This window comes from Phaseolus vulgaris, chromosome 5 (assembly GCF_051622355.1).
Source record: "Phaseolus vulgaris cultivar YP4 chromosome 5, ASM5162235v1, whole genome shotgun sequence".
NCBI classification, from domain to species: domain Eukaryota; kingdom Viridiplantae; phylum Streptophyta; class Magnoliopsida; order Fabales; family Fabaceae; genus Phaseolus; species Phaseolus vulgaris.
Window position 1 is genome coordinate 36,242,623 of NC_143502.1, and position 18,934 is coordinate 36,261,556.

The following is an 18,934-nucleotide window of genomic DNA, read 5'->3' on the forward strand; positions in this document are numbered from 1 at the left end:
TAGATATTATGAAGATTAAAGTAATATGATAGAGAAAAGCAAAATTGTCATTTGCAAGATAAAAATAAATAAAATAACTTGTTAGAGAGAAAATTATACTATTATTATTTGTTAAGCAGAAGAAGATATAGAAACATGTACTTTTTATTTACCTCAAACAATAATAACATACAGTACCATTTAACTTTTTAATTTTATCCTATCTCAAACCTGTTACCATTAATAATAGTTTGTGTGTGTATGAACCATGTTTTCATTAATGCAGCATAGAGGTGTAGGATAAGCAAGTCAACAAAATTTCCTACAAAACAACATGCAGATGAGTTTTCAAACTCCAGGCTAGCATCACCCTCTTGGTGTTCACACGTCAACAGACTTTTTCAAAAATCAAGAAATGAAGTTTACAATAATTAATGATGTTTCCATAAGTAAAAAGCTTCATCTTGGTTCATTCATAAACCATATGTTTTTGCTATTACACAGTATATGAGAAAATTGTAATTAGAAGTGTAGTTACAGAATCTGTTGCAGAATATGTGAGAAACTAAATAAAGTGTATAGAAGCAATAGAAAGAGGTTTGGTAGCCGTCATTTGTTGCACCATCAACTCTACCAAGGGCAAAAAATTACTTACTACACAAAAGAAAAATGTCACTCTCTCTCTATCTTTTTCTTTCTCTCTCATTCACTAGCAATTACACCTCTTTGGCTCACCATTAAATGCAATTGCACCATCTCAATGCCCTCAGCAATAACTCATCGCTGCCACATTTTCTCCATCTGTTTCCATCTTTTCTCCTCCTTTTCTTTACTCCTTCAATTCCTTTGTCCTCTCCTCTTCTTTCTCCCCTCTCACTTTCTCCCTTCAAACCAAGCTTTTTGCCATCACAACACTCCTCAAGGTTTCTATAGTTCCCACATATAAGCAACTTTATTTCCATAGCTTCTTTCTCAAACTCTTTTTCTCTCCTATGTATCCCTCAAAAGGGTCCTTTTTTTGGCAACAAACTTTAGCCCCAAAGCAGATCTAAATACTCATCTTCTTCTTCTACCTACCTATAGTCTCCTGCAATCACCCTCCACTGGTAAGTGCAGGAAAACTCCTGGTTCATGTTGGTTTTGTATACGGTAGGTATATCATTCACGCAACTTCAGATCATTGTTTTCGCCACACCAAAACGTTTTACCAATTTTTGTTTTAAAATTCTTACTTTTTTTTGGTGCATTTGGCTAGCTAGGGTTGCTAGAATGCGAAAAGAACGGTAGGTTTGCCATATATATCTACGGGAAAGAAAAGAAGCTTAGATGGATTCCCCAGATGTTTAGTTGGCCTTTTTGTTTTCACTTTTTGATTCTGGTTGTCTCTGGTTTTGCAGTATCAGAAAATTTGTCAACACTTTGTTTCTGTGCATTCTAATGTAGCATATAAAATATTCATTTAATTATTCATTTTTTTTAATTATACATGCGAAGTCAAGTTTCTGTGCCTGGGTTTTTTTGGCTTATTATGTTAGCATGTTTCCTTTTTGAAGTGACCTTGTCAGAATCCAAGAAGAAACTCATCCTGTGAAGTTTTTCAGCATAAAAGGGTCTCAGAAAATCAACACAACACTGGACACCAGAGAGAGAATTGAATTCTCTAGAGTTTGAAATATGCCAGCTGGTATTATGATTCCAGCAAGAAACATGCCCTCCATGATTGGAAGAAACGGCAACGTTGTTGGCTTTGGATTATCTTCAGGGCTCTCTCTTGGCCAGGTCAGTGTGCTACCTTCATCATTTGATGTCTTTGTAATCTCTTCTTCTTCTTCCTTTTCTTTTTCTTCCTATCTCTCTCCAATTTACCCCCATTTTTGTCATAATTTGCTTCTGATTCTGATGCCAATTGATTGATGTGTTGGGTTTTCTCAAATTGACTTTATCCTTCAAAAGGGACCTTGGTTTTTACAAGTCAAAATTGGTCTCAGTGTGAAGCCAAGCGAGCTCAGACTCTCTCTTGTATCCTTCTCGTTATTCGTAAAACGCGTTATTCCCCTTCTCACTGTTTGAAGCTACTCGCTCACTTTCCCAAAAAACCATCAACCTAGTCAAAATTCCCGTGTTTTCTGCACAACTCTTTTACAAAATAATTTAAATTATTCCATCAATTAGTCCCCCTATCTATGTGTCTACACATGTGAATTAGACACAAAACCAAAAAGAAACATAAAAAGGTGTTGCCGTTGCTTCTGTTTTATATATATATATATATGTTGTCTCTTTGCGAGTACTACACTGTACTTATACCTCGTATTATTGTATTGTTAGATTGAAAACCATAAGGCCTCGGAATCTCAAAGATCTGTAGAAATGTTCCAGCCAAACCTGATGGAAGCTGGTCAGCTTCTCCCCCTGGACATGCCTCAGAACACTTCAGAGAGCGATGTCCCAAGAATCCGCGAAGATGACTTTGACAGTGCCACCAAGTCAGGAAGTGAAAACCAAGAAGGTGCTTCTGGTGAAGACCAAGACCCTCGTCCCAACAAGAAGAAACGCTACCACCGCCACACTCAGCACCAGATCCAGGAAATGGAAGCGTAAGCCATCCAAAATACACTATTTTTTAATGGAACTTCATTGGATACAGAACCAGACTAACAGTCCCAGCCGAACAAAACCATACAAGTGGAAGCTTAGGGCTTCAATTTCTTAGGGACTCAAATTTGAAAGTATTGACTAAAACTGAAACAGACCCATGACAGCTGTTGAGATTAATTTTTCTTTTCAGATTCTTTAAGGAGTGTCCGCACCCAGATGACAAGCAAAGGAAAGAGCTGAGTCGAGAGTTAGGGTTAGAGCCATTGCAGGTTAAGTTTTGGTTCCAGAACAAGCGCACTCAGATAAAGGTACACATGGTTTTTGGCTTTTGTTTCTTTTGTTTAAAAGTGTAAAGGAGGAACTCTTTGAGCTGTGCTGCTTTGTGTTGCAGACCCAACATGAGCGCCATGAGAACACACAGCTCCGAACTGAAAACGATAAGCTTCGAGCTGACAACATGAGGTTCAGGGAAGCTCTCAGCAATGCCTCGTGTCCTAATTGTGGAGGACCAACCGCTATAGGGGAAATGTCATTCGACGAACATCACCTGAGGCTCGAAAATGCACGCCTCAGAGAAGAGGTATCACAGTTTGGAAGCTGCTCTACATTTACAGCGCCATAGATGTATCAAAATAACAAGGACTCTTTATCCTGAGAAACCTTTTCTTTGTATATAAAACTAACAAAATATCATCTTAATATCACTCCATCTTACAACTGCATAAGAATAATAAGCTTCTATACTTTATACCATTTGTTAAACAAATTTAAAAAAAAATAATAATTTAACAGAATTGTAGTTTCATAATTATTTGAAAAAATGATAAATAATACAAAATTAATTCTTAACTACATTATCCAAATTAATAAATGTTTAATTATTTTTAAATAAGATCTTAGATTTGCATCTTTTGTATAACTATATCTTACTTAAACATGATTGTCCTAATGAAATATTCATGTGCAAGATCAAAGAGTCTTGTTAACTACTTGAATTTTCTTAATTCTTATACATGTCGGTGTTCATGTTCAGATTGATAGGATTTCTGGCATTGCTGCAAAGTACGTGGGGAAGCCTGTGGTGAGCTATCCACTTCTTTCTCCTTCATCTGTTCCTCCGCGTCCACTTGAGCTTGGGATTGGAGGTGGTTTTGGTGGCCAGTCTGCGGGCATTGGTGGAGACATGTTTGGTGGAGCTGCAGGAGATCTTCTTAGGTCAATCAGTGGACCTACTGAGGCTGATAAGCCCATAATAATAGAGCTTGCTGTTGCAGCCATGGAGGAGCTCATTGGAATGGCACAGATGGGTGATCCTCTTTGGTTGACTACCCTGGATGGAACTACCACTGTGCTCAACGAGGATGAATACATCAGGTCTTTTCCTCGGGGAATTGGTCCTAAACCCGCTGGTTTCAAGTGCGAAGCTTCACGGGAGAATGCCGTTGTTATCATGAACCATGTTAGCCTTGTTGAGATTCTCATGGACGTGGTACGTGTATATGGAGAATAACAAAAATTAGACCAAGTTTGATTTTCTTCCTGACATCTAACCAAGTTTGATTATGTCACAAGATATATATGTAACCATGTCTGCTTATTTTCTTGACATATTTATATGTAACCATGTTTGTTAATGTAGTTTATAGTTTTTGACATATTTTGTTGTGCTTTTAAGAACCAATGGTCCACAGTGTTCTCTGGCATAGTCTCAAGAGCAATGACGTTGGAAGTGTTATCAACAGGGGTGGCGGGGAATTACAACGGTGCATTGCAAGTGGTAATGAATTTTATAGAATAAAGTGTTCATTTTTTTTATATGATATACAGTGAAACTTAGTAAATTCAATTTGTTTGTCAAGGACTCAAAAATATAAATACATGCCAATTTATATTATTATGCAGATGACAGCAGAAGTACAAGTACCTTCACCTCTAGTGCCAACTAGAGAGAGCTATTTTGTAAGATATTGTAAGCATCATGGTGACGGGACTTGGGCTGTAGTGGACGTGTCCCTGGATAATTTGCGTCCTAGTCCCTCAGCCAGATGTAGAAGAAGGCCTTCAGGTTGCTTAATTCAAGAAATGCCCAATGGCTACTCAAAGGTTAGACAGAATACAATTAATAAATCACTGATTAAAAACTAACATGTCACCAAGACAATTTTTTCTCCATTTCAAGGGGTGTTTAGATGCTACTACTATGTGGCTTAACTTGAAGCTAAATTTTGTCCTAGGTCATTTGGGTTGAGCATGTTGAAGTGGATGACAGAGGTGTTCACAATCTATACAAGCAGCTTGTTAGTTCTGGGCATGCATTTGGTGCAAAACGTTGGATTGCCACCTTGGATCGACAATGTGAAAGGCTTGCTTGTGCCATGGCAACAAACATTCCTACAGTAGATGTTGGAGGTATATATATATATATTATGGAATTTATTTCACACACTTTTTTTTTTTTTTTATCAATCTTCTCCTTGATTAACTAATTAACCTTATTGTAATGTGTTTAATTAGTGATAACTAACCAAGATGGAAGGAAGAGTATGCTGAAACTGGCAGAGAGAATGGTTATAAGCTTTTGCGCTGGAGTGAGTGCATCTACTGCACACACATGGACAACACTCTCTGGAACTGGAGCTGATGATGTAAGGGTCATGACACGTAAGAGTGTAGATGACCCAGGAAGGCCTCCTGGCATTGTTCTCAGTGCTGCAACTTCTTTTTGGCTCCCAGTGTCACCAAAAAGGGTTTTTGAATTCCTCCGTGATGAGAACTCCAGAAGTGAGGTAACATGTATTACTCATGTATTCATGTATTCAAACTAGACAATAATTATGCACCAATGATTGTCTTCTTGTCAAATGTTCTAGGCTGCATTATTGTCTGCTCATAGGTTACTAGACCTTGTTCTTCATTGGGTAAAATTGCCTAGTTTGGTGTGTGATGTATCTCTCCGTTGATTTGTAGTCATAATATTTAGTTATCTTACGTCAAATTTCTAAGTTAAGTTATCTCATATCAATTACTTCTAATTGCAAACATCCTTTTCAAAGTGTCCAAAGACAAGTGATCATGTAGGCCATGAAACTTTGTTCATATTATTTTATGTCATTTGATTTTTCACAAGATCATTTTTTATTATTTTAACTAATATATATATATATATATATATATATAAATGATGTAATCAGAAGAAATAAATTTCTCCAAAACATTCATATCTTAGAAATAATGTTGTTGCTCTGAAATTGTCATGTAGAATGGAACATCTATGCTTCTTTTATTAAAAATTAATAAAGAAGTTAATAAAATGGAAGATTAATTGGAGATTTTCCAAAAAAAATAAAATTAGAAGTGACATAAAATGAACAAAAGGTACGAAATTCTTGAACAGTTTTTTTTTTTCAATTAAAAATGATACATGGATATAAAAGTAAGAAATGACATTCAAATGATATATTGAGAAAAAAATATAAATATTTATTATTACTTTTTCATACATTTGCACAATTTTGCATAAACTCTTTATTAGATATATAACAATTTTTCTAACTTATTCAGATGTGTAAAGATTTGTACAAATCTTTTATATATATATATATATATATATTATTGATAAAAAAAATAATAAAAAAGAAAAAGATGGAGATATAATAGGTGTTGATATCTATATATAGTTAGTCTTTAGATTAATATGATATTTTCATCTCAATTAAATTTGTTTATTTTATGATTCATCTAACTTTTTGAACCCTTTGAAAACAGTGGGATATTCTTTCCAATGGAGGAGTTGTTCAGGAAATGGCACACATTGCCAATGGACGAGAAACTGGAAATTGTGTCTCTCTACTTCGAGTGAATGTAAGTTGATCATACCTAAGAATCACCCTTACTATTCATCAACTTCATTGCACTTTCTTTTTCGTTAGTCAAACTAAGATTAAAAGCTATCTCTATAATATATGTTTACAATGTTGCAGAGTGCGAATTCAAGCCAGAGTAACATGTTGATATTGCAAGAGAGTTGCGCAGACTCAACAGGGTCATTTGTGATCTATGCTCCTGTAGATATTGTGGCAATGAACGTGGTTCTGAATGGAGGGGACCCTGACTACGTGGCCCTTCTTCCTTCAGGATTTGCTATTCTCCCAGATGGGACCACTGCACATGGAGGAAGCATTGGTGACACTGGAAATGGTGGATCTCTTTTGACTGTGGCCTTCCAAATCTTGGTTGATTCAGTTCCAACGGCAAAGCTCTCTCTTGGATCAGTTGCCACTGTTAACAATCTTATTGCCTGCACTGTTGAGAGAATTAAGGCTGCTTTATCTGGTGAAGTTGCTTGACCTAAGGGTCGGTAAGAACAAAACTAACACTCCAATCAAAACATTATATTATCCATTCTCACTTCATTCTGTCTCTTGATTCTTATTAATGGTGTGTTTATTGGTTAACTTGAATGCAGTTTAGAAGAAGGATAAAGAGGTGCACTGAGAAATGAGAAGGTGTTGGGAACTTCGGCTTATAGAAAAAAGGATGAGAAGTCAAGAGCGCACCTTGCATGATCCTTTCTTAACACTCAACACGAGAGGATTAAGGTTCGGGAATTGACTTCCATGGAAATAGTAAAGTATAAGAGCTTAAATCAATGAAGACAACACTTTTCTTCACCTTCCAAGACTGCGTATTAATAGTTGTTTAGTTGTTAATGTTAGTCCTTTTGTGTTTATTTTATTAGGTTGTAGTTTTGACTTAACCTCTCATGTTCCTTCTTCAGTTGTTATTATTTGTGTTTCAGCTCAAGCACCAGCACTATAGCTTGCATCTTTAGTGTAGTGGTTAAATTTTCACTACACCTGTTTGATCCTTCTAAGGTTTTCAAATGAATGTTCCTTCCAATTTGTCAAGTCATCTCCCATGCTTTTTTTATTTTGTATTTGTTATTTTTACCATAACTATTGAATAACCTATGTGTTTTAATTTATTTTAAAAAATGTTTGGGAGGATCAATGTTTTGCTAAAGATAAAACATGACAAAAGTTCCTCCTTTCAATTTGAAGGTATACTTTTAGAATGTATATGTGTATATAAAAAATAAAAGACAATTAAGTAAAGGAAACAAACAATTGTGTATGTACTAATTATGTAGAATGTATTACTCCCAAAAATGTTTCATAACTCAATATCCATGTCCATAAAAAAGTAACACAAAATATAACCTTTATTATAAATCATATTGTTGCTTATATTATATTATATCCCTTTGAGAACACCTAAAATTTTGCTTTTGAAAATTCATTAAATATCAGCTTCATACTTTTACTTGTTTCTTTTTTTATCAGCAAAAATCATACTTTTACTTTGTAAAATAAAACATTTCATCTGGATTCTTTCTCTCATTTTTTAATATAATTTCATTTCTTTAATTTCATATTTTGTTACATAATGCACCTCCCAATCACGTCTTCTTTATTATTAAGTTCTAAAGTTCTAATAAGTTAAATTGTTAAAAATATTACATTGATTGGTTAAGATTTATTGTACTAACCCCAATACACTTATTACACATATTTCATATCTTAGTAGCTATTCTATAACTAGAGAAAAATGATCTGTTGTTTCATTAGTTAAAGGACACATAGACAAAGATAATTTCACTCCCCTATGATTCAGGTTATCTTTCATAGTTACTCTATTTTATATCACTCTCAAAGTAAAGTTATCTTTCATAGCTTCTCTCAAAGTAAGTTATCTTTCATAGCTTATTACTCTCAAAGTAAAGTCTTTAACAGGTGTTAGGCTTTAGTATTCCAAAATAGCTCATAAAATTTAATTTCTTCTTCTTATATTGTTCAATAATTTTTATAAGTTGAATTGATGGTGTATTTTTGTGTATCATTATCCATATTCATTCATATTCCTTATCACTCCTCAGATTAATTCATCTATCTCTTACGTAGGCAACTTGGATTATTTTTTATTTGAAACATCTTCTCCTCCATTCCAAACATCACTCCTCACTCCGAGTTGTTATCATTCTATTTACCTATTTTTTCAAGAGTTGTCTTCAATTTGAAGTTAATAAAGAATCTAGGAAATTTATCTATAAGAGATGAGTCTATAGTTTATCTATTTATTTCTTAATCTTTACTGATAAAAAAAAGTATGAACATATTTATTGAACAACAAAAGTTTATGTTACTACTTTAGACCTATATTTTTCTTAGTACAACTCAGTTAGTGGGAATTTCTTGTTCTATATGATGGTTAGGATGGACTTTTGCAAAAAATGGGTACAATGGATCAAAGCATGTATGGAGTCATCATCTATATCTATCTTAGTTAACGAAAGCCCAACTAAGAAATTTAAACCTTCTAGAGTCATCAGACAAGAGAATTTGATTGCACCGTTCTAATCAGGTTTGGTAAATCAAGTTGCTAGAAAGGAAGTTTTTTTTTTTATTATTGAAAGTTGGTGCCAACAATGTGGAGGTGAAGCATCAGTTCGCAGACAACACCCTGTTCGTATGTGATTCTAATATTCAAAACATTCACGCTATCAAAGTTATGGTTAGATGTTTCGAAATTTGTTCTGGCCTTAAAATCTTTTTTAAGAGCAAAATTGGTGCTTTAGGTGTAGATAGGAATACATTAGAATCATTCTCAAAGGTTCTATAATGTAGCATTATGAATATTCCTTTTATATACCTTGGCTTGCCTATAGGGGTTGACTTGACTAAGGCAAATTTTTGGAACCCGGTGCTATCAAAGATTAAGAAGAGGTTATCAACATGGAAAGGTAAAAATTTATCCTTTGTTGGTCGTGTGTGCTTGATTTGTTCTGTTTTGAATACTTCCTATCATTTTGCAAAGCTTCATCCTCTATTTGCAAAAGGATTATAGAGTTACAATGTAACTTCTTGTGGTGATTGGGTGTCGATGGTAGAAAATTTGTTTGTGTCAAATGGGATAATGTATGTATATCTAAAACAATGGGTGGGCTAGGCATCAAGAAGATAAAATTATTCAATAAAACTTTATTAGGAAAATGGAAATGGAGATTAGGATCCCCTGAGACTGGATTGTGGAAAGATGTCATCGCTTCTAGATATGGCTCATAGAGGAAACTAAGTGAATCTAGAATTTCGAAGCACAACTCTATATGGTGGTGTGATTAAACAAAGCGTGTGTGGATGGGCAGGATAATGATTGGTTTGATTCTAATATGGAATGGTCAGTGGGGTCTGGTAAAAGAATCAAGTTGAGAGGATGTTTGTGTTGATAATTGCCAACTGAAAGTTAGATTCCCAAGGCTATTTAATAATTCCCTCATCCATGACACGTCCCTGTATAGCTTTGAAAATTGGTAGAAAGATAACTAGGTTTGGGATTTCAAGTGGAGAAGAGAGTGGTTTGAGTGGGAGAAGGCTCAGGTAGAGGAATTCATGTCTATCTTAGAAGGGTAAACATTGAGCTTAGCTAGGGAGGACAAATGGTTATGGAGAGATCCTCACACTAGTACATACAATGTCAAAATGATTTAGTATCTAATCCTAACTAAATCGCACACAGGTTCAAGTAGTGTTATGTTTAGGGATTTGTGGGGTTTGTTGGTACCAGCCTCAACTTAATGCTTTGCTGGAGGTAATTGCAAAATATGATTGCTACTAAGCATAATCTGTTTAGAAGGGCGGTCCAACTGATGGATTCATTGTGTGTTCTATGCGGGAGCGAGGAGGAAATGTCTTCTCACTTACTTTTAACTTGTCAGATTGGGAGTTTAGTATGGAACTATTGTAATATTTGGATTGGGGTTAGGTTTGTTAATCATAATTCTCTAACGGAACACTTTGGCCAATTCCAATGTTCTTGGTTTACCAGAGAAGACAATAAGTTGTGGAAAGCAGTGTGGGTCTCCATCATTTGGTGCATTTGCAAGCATAAAAGTAGGATAGTTTTTAACCAAGCAAAAGTTGATGCGGTTGAATTTTTTTCAGTGGCTTAGATGCAGTCTTGGCATGGATAAAAAACAAGGTTTCAAGGACATGTTTTTTATTCTCAAATTGGGTCCAATGCCCAAGTACATGTATTAATATGGCATTAAAATGACGATTTCTTGAACACTGGGGGCACTATCTGTTTGTTTTTTTTTGTTATATTTCACTTGGTTTTGTGGATGTTGTTCTCAAGTTTGCAGGTTGGAGATTGCTATAGGGAAGGGAAGCCTCGGCTATTTGTAGATGATTGGAAGCAAATGCAATCTACGCTTCTACTATGGATAAGGCTAAAACAAAGTTGTAGTGTTCTGCACTATGAAGTTGGTGGGCACATGATAGCTAGACTCCGACAGAAAACAGCTTGACCATAACCTATATAGGTCATATCTTAGTGTAGATGTTAGGGCAATAGACGACAACTGTGCAATTAATTGGCCAGTGTCTTCAACTTGATTTTTTCTTGGGGTTTTTTGGTAACCCATGCTGATGTAGTGATTATTGTTGGCACTATCTCGGCATTCAAACTGCAAAAGCAAGTTCCATATGTCTTCAAGCATAGGGAGCGAGAGTTACTCTATGTGGTTATATATCTTTTGGTATTTATTTTGCTAAGAGAGGTTTCAGATTGCTATGCCTAAGTTTGGTTGCTGCCCAGCGCAACTTGTTGCATTTTCTCTGTTTTTTAGTAGTTGGTTATGTTTTATATGTTGCATTTATATGTGTTATTGTTGCTCTCATCTTTGGTGAGGGTACCGAGAAAAACTGGCTTCATCTTGTCTGGTATCTATGTTTTGTAGGGTGGTAGAGAGTATGTCAAGCTACTCTATCTTGTATAAGTGTTGGAACACTCTTAAATGCTCCTCTTCAATTTATTTATTATTTACACACCATGTTATCTTCCTACTCTCACTTTTCCACCTATATAAAATGTCCCTTTATAGAAGGATAAGTAAAATAGTGGAACGGTTATGATAACCAATTTTATTAAGGTTTTTTTATCAGTAAAAAAATGAATTAAATTAATTGGAGCATTTGAGGGATGATCCAACTCTTTTATAAAAAGAGGCTAGGTGCCTCCAAAACACCAAAACCCAACTTAAACCAGTAGCAAAACAATTAAGAGGTCAAACCTAAAGTTATCTATGTAGCATTAGAAACATTAGTTGGCTTGTACACATATTTAGTTGCTGACAAAAAAATAGTCGCACCACAACAAAAAGTTTAGGATCCTAGCTATTTATGCATAAATCCTTGTATTTGGCAACACCAATGTTGATGTTCCTTTGTTGCATGAAAATGTACCCATCTTCATATTCTTATGTGGTAATAGTAGCAACCACTTTTCCACCATTCACCACCCACTATTGTATATGTCTTCTAATTTAAACTAGTTGAAGTCCCCCTTAATCAACATGATAATTTTAACCCGAATCCTTCTAACACTGTATTTGTAAGCCAAAGCACCAACATGGGTAAGTTATTTGCATAATGCAAAACATAATTATATTAAGCTTGTAGCAACACCCCCCCGCAAAACAACAACATACAACACATATGCAAAAACAACAACCTTATAGCATAGAACAAACTTAATTCTAGATATATTTTTCATAGCAAAGTATCTATATGCAAGTCTTCACACACATATAAGGGTTCAAATATCAATCCAAATAAGCAAAATTAAAAACATGCTACTTAGACTTCATCCATAACCAAGTTTTGAGTTGTGTCATATTGAAGGTTTCTTCCACATCTTACCTTGTTTTACTAAGAATACTCTCACAATAAAAGATAAGTACCTTCCTTTCCCTCCTGTTAATCTCTTCTTGATCTTCTTCATTATTGTTTGCCAAAGTTAGTATTTCTTAGGTTTTTTCCTACTGAAATTTCCAAGTAAGAAAATGTCATATTCTTTAATGGTAGTCCTTAATTGTACCCATATTTGACCCACAACAAGATATGCTTGCCTAACAAACCATCAATTCTAATACTACTATTCAATTTTTCAAAGAGAGATATCAATGAAATTCAACACCAATGAATCATAAACAAACACATATAATATATCAGGACACTAACTTCATAAAAAATAATAAGACATAGATTTGTATGTCTTTCTCCTTATATTTATATATTGGTCCCTCGCTCATCTTCAACCAACTGATGTGGAACTCCCAATTTCAAACAACTCACCTTATAAATAACCAATTCACCTAGTATATATTAAAAAAAATAAATTAACCTGATTTACTACATGTTGGAGGATTTAATAGGTGAAAATTTGCCGATAAAAAAATGTGGAAATTTTAAAATAAATATTTAAAAAAAACAACTTTTTATCTAATTAACATAATGTAATACATAAAATTTAAAAGTTGATGATTAATACTAAATATTTCATATAATATATAATACACAATAAATTGAAAAAATAAAAATATTATACAATTCTATTTCAACTTTTTCTCTTTTTAGTATTACTTTCACTTATCACAAGTTTTTAAAATAATACATAATGAATTAAGAATTAAAATTTTAATTTAATATTATTTTATATTAACTTTTTTTAAATGGGTTGATACATCTACTCAAGTGACAAAATTTCAAAATGAGATGAATCACATACTTTTAATCCGTTATAGAAAAATGGTTAAATATGTTTTTTTATCTATGTAATTTTAATGTGAAATTAATTTTTAGTGTATAATAGAAAATTTTGACAATTTGAGTCTTTGTTTTTATCACATACTTCTATGTTTTTATATTAGATTTATTTTAAATTAATTGATAAACAGTATATTTTAAAATATTTACAGTTTAATTTTAAATTATTTTTTTGTAATTTTTTAAAGTTAATTATTCTAGTTATATTATTTAGTTTTTATATTTTCGTATTGTATATTATATACTAATAATCTTATATATTTTCTTAAAATATTTCCAATTAAATTTAAAATAAAATATCATACTTGAATAAACAAGATAATTTCGTTATGTTGATAAAATACTAATTTACGTATTATAAACACAAATTTATATTAAATATAAAAAATTTGGAAATTAACGTTTAAAACCAGCGTACTTAAAAGAGTGTTTAAACGTTATAAACTGTTAAAAAGCATTTATTAAATATTGAATATAAAGATAAAAATTACTTTCTTCTAATAAAGGAAGTAAAAACTAACTACAATGCTTTACCAAATTAATTTATTCACCACAATATTTAATTATTTTGGTCTCTTTCATCTATAATATAGTTATTGCATTCATTTTTATCAAGTATATATGTGAATAGTCAAAATAAAATTTCAAAATACTCTTCACAAAGTAAAGTTACACTTTGAAAAGCCTATTTTACACCAGACTTTCTATGAAAAGCCTAATTTACACCACACTTTCTGTCTTCATTTACACCTTCAACTCTCTTCTAAAGACAACTATTATTGCCCTTTCACCAAAGCCAAGAACACATTACTAACGTCTTTCACGATGTCAAGGTCAACAGGGGGACTCCTTTCTTCTTTTCCAACTTTCCCTTCGATATCAAAGAATCAGATTTATGGAAAATCTTTCGCAGTTGGGGAAGGGTGAGTGATGTTTTCATTTCAAGAAGACTGAACATTAAGAAGCAAAGGTTTGGTTTTGTGAGATTTCAGGGGTGCAGAACATCAGGGAGCTAGAGAACCACTTGAACACAATATGGATTGGGAGCTGGAAAATGAATGTTAACAGACCGAAATACAATAGGTCAGCTGTAACAAGGAAGGAGTGGAACATGAAGTTGAAAGATAAGGTAATAGAGCCAGAGAGAGAGATAAAAAAAGTGTGGAGGGCCAAAGAAATAAAAAAAAGTACGCTAACATTGTCAAGAATGGTATAAGAAACAACGAACAAACACAGAACAAGGCAAGGGTGCATGCAATACATTTTAGAGCAGAAGAAACACCCGGGGATTGGCTTAAAAAGTGTTACATTGGGAGGGTTTCAGATTTAAGTAAAGTTTTAAGTTTGAATGAATGCTTTATTCTGGGTGGTTTCAACCATATAAAGGTAAATTTTTTGGGTGGGTTCCATGTGTTATTGATGGGGGAAAATGAATCAAAGATCCAAGAAGCGATATAGGAAAACAAAGGGTGGTTTGAAGAATTATTTGATACCATCATTCCATGGGAAGAACAATTTGTAGCAGTGGACAAACTGGTCTGGGTGAGATGCAGGGGTCTCCCGTTGAAGCTATGGAATTCAGATTGTTTCAAACACATTGCAGCTTTAATGGGGACACTTGTTGAGGTTGATAAAGCAACGCTAGCACTGGAAGAACTCGAGTATGCAAGGTTTAAAATCAGAGTATCAGTGGGATGCGAAGCAAAGTTAACAAACTATATGAGGATCAACGAGAATCTGTATCAAACATCGGTGGAGGAAGAATGCACAGTCCCATAACACAAGTTGTGCCAATGTCATTGGGGTGAAACATCTGAGGGAAACGAGTCTGAGGCGGATTCATTAGCGTCTCACGCATCAGTAAATTCGGGGAGCTGCGATTTCGAAGAACAAACGGTGGAAATGAGAGGTGAACAACCTTCGTTGGAACAGAATGGTCCGAGATCAGAACCAATTGTACCGTTACAAAATTATATGCCCTTTTCGGCAAATTCTGTGAGAGTTTTTTCAGCACCTAATTGCTGCACATTCACAGGAAAGGAGAAACCAGGTTCGGTGTGCCCAACAACTCTAAGCAGGGCTGACGTGGCAAAGTGGATTGGGCCTTCAGAATCGGCCCAAAGAGCGTTGAACCAAACAAACCACTTGGACGTGGAAGGGAGGTGCAACGATCAAAATGACATTGAGTTTCGATCGAAAAATGGCCCAACTAAAAGCACGGAGGAGGAGAAATTATGGAAGGGATCTCGGGGAAACACGTTCTTTTCGGAAAAACCTATTGTTTTAGGCGAGTTAGAACAGGCGGGTCATAACTGGATCAAAGAGACCACCGTTCACCAAGAGAAGGTTCGTAACGAGGCAGTCATCGCACCACCAACTAACACATTTGCGATGACGGAGGGAAGAAAGAGACTCACTTCGTGCTCACTGTCAAAGGTAGAGAAAGAGGGAGGAGCACCATCCTATCAAGCATTGTCGCCGGCGGGAGAAACGAAGGTGAGGAAGGAGGACTCAATGCTGTCAATCTCGAAGGTGAGGAAGGAGGACTCAATGCTTCACTTCTATATTTTGTATCAAATGCAGATTTTTACAAACCTCAATTTAATGAAGATGTCGAGTCATTGATAATGTTTTTCATGGTCGAGAAGATTCGGTTGATGATTTTTTCTATTTCTATTCATGTTTCTTATGGATATGCACATGCGATTTCCTTTGGATGAATTTCAAATGGGAGTGCTTCGCGTTATGAATGTCGCCCCTACTCAACTTCATCCAAATAGTTAGGCTATTGTTCAAGCCTTCCAACTTATATGTAAACTTTTACATTTAAAAGCGAGCCCGCAAGTTTTTCTACATTTTCATAGTACTCGACCCGACAAGCAAGCAAGTTGGTTGTCTTTGATAAGCCGGACACAAACTATCTTCTGGCTCCTTTCTCGTCTTCATACAAGAACTTCAAATGTGGATTTTTCAAAGTATTGGTCGAAAAGGATGACCATAAATACTTTTATGATGGAGATAAACCTAAGTTCCCTTTTTAATGGATCAACACTCATTTTAAACACAACTCTTGGCCTCGTTCCTTAATGACTGCCGATGACTTGGAAATTTTATCGGTTCTTAATGATCTTCCCTGGAAACTTCGTACTTGGAGTCTTCTTCGTGTTTATCTATCTCCTCATGTTGAGGATGAATTCTTTGGTATATTTTCCTTTCGGTTATGCCTTCTCTTGCTTATGCCTTTTTAACTTTGCTGATTTTTTTTCACATTTAAAAGGTATCATGGCTACTGCTAGCAAGAAAGGCAAGAATTATTTTTGTGTTATAGCTCTATGAAATGATTAATCGGGAGGCTTTCATGATGTTCGAACTCGAAAAGAGCCCAAAATTACTATTGTCGCGACTCCTATAACTTAAGTTCCACTAGAAGTTATGGTTAAAGGTACTGCCTCTCGGAAGCATAAAAAGCGAGACCATTCAAATCGTCAATCTCATTCCTCTAACAAATCGCCTAGAAGAAGCCGACATAATGGACCTTTTGCGCCTTTGCCAGATGTTCTTTACAGCTCTTCATTGAAGCTTTCAGAGTCTCTATCTTTTAGTTTAAGTAATTATGAGAAAGAGTTTTTTTGAAACTATTCTACAAAAGAGCTCTCCAATGTTGTGCTCGAACTTGCTGCTCAAACTCTACTTTTATGTAGAAGGCTTGGTGATGACACTGCAAAGGGTGTTCATCTTGTTGAAGTTGAACGCCTAAAGAAAGAATTAGTTGATTCGACTCAAATGCTTGAAGCCACTCTCAATGCTAACACATCTTTATCCGAAAAGATGAAATAGCTAACAGATGTGCACTCTCGATGTGTCCCCCTGAAGGAAACTATGAAAAATAAAATTGAAGACTTAACTAATGAACAAGGCCACCTACTAGTGAAATGGAAAAAAATCATCAAGAACTATCAAGGATGAAATCTCTTATAATTCTGAAGAAGGTCGCCAAGAAAAAGAAGAGAAGGAAGTTGAAGTGGCCTAACAATATGTTTTGGAACAACACAAACTTGATTTCACAAAGGCTCTTTAGCAAGCCGAGTACTTTTACAAGATTCCTATTAATGAAGGAAACTTTGATGTTATGAAAGACTTTCACAGAGGTCAGTTAATGCCTATTAGTGAAATTCTTGATGAAGAAGAAGATCAACATGAAGATGTTGCAGCTTGAAACACTGATAATTGTGAAGATAATGATCTTGTTGACATTGACTAATGTATTATATGTGTTTTTTTTTTGATAAGTGTATTACGTTTTGATCTTCTTTCAGCCTCTCGACTATGTATTACACTTAAACTTCTGTTAACCTTTATGAATAGACTCACATTTAAAATTATCTTGACATCAATTTACTACAAATGTTTTCTTAACCGCAAGGTGATTATTTATAGTTGATAGAGATCAAATAACGAAAGCTTTCTTACACAAGATATTTACTCTCTTCCAGTATCGGCTTGAGCAGTAGCTATCCTCTTAGTAAGAAAAACTTCCTGAGTCGAGAGGTTTAATCACTTTCGGTAGGGATTCACTTGATAGTGAAAGCTTCCTTAACCAGGAGATTTAGTCACTTTCGGCAGAGATTCACTTGATAGTGAAAACTTCCTTAACCGAGAGGTTTAATCGTTTTCGACAGGGATTCACTTAATAGTGAAAACTTCCTGAACTGATATGTTAGTCACTTTCGGCAGGGATTCGCTTAATAGTGAAAACTTCCTTAACCAAGACTTAAAAAACCAAAACAAATAAATAGAGTAGAATGGTCTGAAACTTCGCGATGAAATGCTTCATTGATTTTGTGAATACATTAAGTAAAGTAATGTTTCAGATGACTTGCATTATATGTTTGCGGTATTTGCTTGCCATTTAATTCCTCAAGCTAATATGCTCCATCTTTTAAGTCCTCTGTAATTCTAAATGTCCCTTCCCAATTAGAAGCAAACTTCCCATGTCTTACATTTATTCAAGCTTTTGTTCTCACCCTCCATACCAAGTTGTTTTTGTTGAAACTTCTTAGTATCACCTTAGCATTATACCTTCTAGCCGCTCTTCTTTTGACTGTCTCCTCCCTTATTCTTGCCTTATCTCTCAACTCCTCGAGTAAGTCTAACTCGATTTTAAGACATTCTTCATTTATCTTCAAGTCTTGCAATTCTTGACATAATGTTGGTTCTCCAATCTCTATCGGTATCATCACATACATTTCATATGTTAAATTGAAAAGGGTTTCCCCAATAGTTGTTTGAGGTGTACATTTGTAAGCCCATAATGTTTCCGGTAAACTATCGGCCCATAAACCTTTTTCATTCCCCAAACGTTTCTTCAATTGAACCATAATCACTTTATTAGCCAACTCCACTTGGCCATTTGTTTGTGGATGTTCGACTGAACTAGTAAGATGTTTGATTCCCAACCTTTTGTAAAATTCTGCTAACTTTTTATCAATGAATTGCTTTCCATTATCTGTAATAATTGTATTCGGTATTCCAAAGTGTCAAACTATATTTTTCCAAACAAAGCTTCAACTTGTTGAGCAGTAATTTTTGTTAACGGTTCTGCTTCTATCCACTTAGTAAAGTAATCAACAACCACTATGAGAAAACTGTTTTGCCCTCGACTTGGCGGAAATGGCCCAACAATATCCATTCCCCAT

The 18,934-nt window shown here is 34.7% G+C and overlaps 2 protein-coding genes across 6 annotated transcripts; one reads left to right on the forward strand and one right to left on the reverse strand.

Annotated features, from left to right (window-relative positions):
• Positions 1-580: 580 nt before the first annotated feature.
• LOC137835543 (homeobox-leucine zipper protein HDG2) lies at positions 581-7,484 on the forward strand. Of its 5 annotated transcripts, none has more exons than XM_068644092.1 (13): positions 581-1,085; positions 1,533-1,758; positions 2,308-2,576; positions 2,768-2,885; positions 2,969-3,157; positions 3,611-4,066; positions 4,253-4,354; positions 4,480-4,680; positions 4,812-4,986; positions 5,092-5,363; positions 6,343-6,438; positions 6,558-6,934; positions 7,043-7,484. In XM_068644092.1, the coding sequence occupies exons 2-12, from the start codon at positions 1,654-1,656 to the stop codon at positions 6,921-6,923; spliced, it is 2,349 nt and encodes a 782-aa protein (XP_068500193.1). In that variant the 5' UTR covers positions 581-1,085; positions 1,533-1,653; the 3' UTR covers positions 6,924-6,934; positions 7,043-7,484. The 5 variants fall into 5 exon arrangements, with proteins under 5 accessions (XP_068500193.1, XP_068500196.1, XP_068500194.1 ...); XM_068644095.1 differs by having other exon boundaries at positions 698-1,085; positions 6,558-6,930; XM_068644093.1 differs by having other exon boundaries at positions 746-1,128.
• A 10,760-nt stretch (positions 7,485-18,244) lies between these two features.
• Positions 18,245-18,934, reverse strand: LOC137834369 (uncharacterized). The gene is made up of 2 exons (XM_068642424.1): positions 18,871-18,934; positions 18,245-18,744 (listed from the first exon to the last, which is right to left on the reverse strand). The coding sequence occupies exons 1-2, from the start codon at positions 18,932-18,934 to the stop codon at positions 18,245-18,247; spliced, it is 564 nt and encodes a 187-aa protein (XP_068498525.1).

Excerpts from the sequence above, each read along its gene's own strand:
- LOC137835543 (XM_068644092.1), top strand. The coding sequence starts at position 1,654 with ATGCCAGCTGGTATTATGATTCCAGCAAGAAACATGCCCTCCATGATT. Across the intron at positions 2,886-2,968 it reads ACAAGCGCACTCAGATAAAG|ACCCAACATGAGCGCCATGA; the intron begins GTACACATGGTT and ends TTTGTGTTGCAG. Across the intron at positions 6,439-6,557 it reads TCTCTCTACTTCGAGTGAAT|AGTGCGAATTCAAGCCAGAG; the intron begins GTAAGTTGATCA and ends ACAATGTTGCAG.
- LOC137834369 (XM_068642424.1), bottom strand. The coding sequence starts at position 18,934 with ATGGGGAATGGATATTGTTGGGCCATTTCCGCCAAGTCGAGGGCAAAA. Across the intron at positions 18,745-18,870 it reads AAAACAGTTTTCTCATAGTG|ATAATGGAAAGCAATTCATT; the intron begins GTTGTTGATTAC and ends CAATTATTACAG.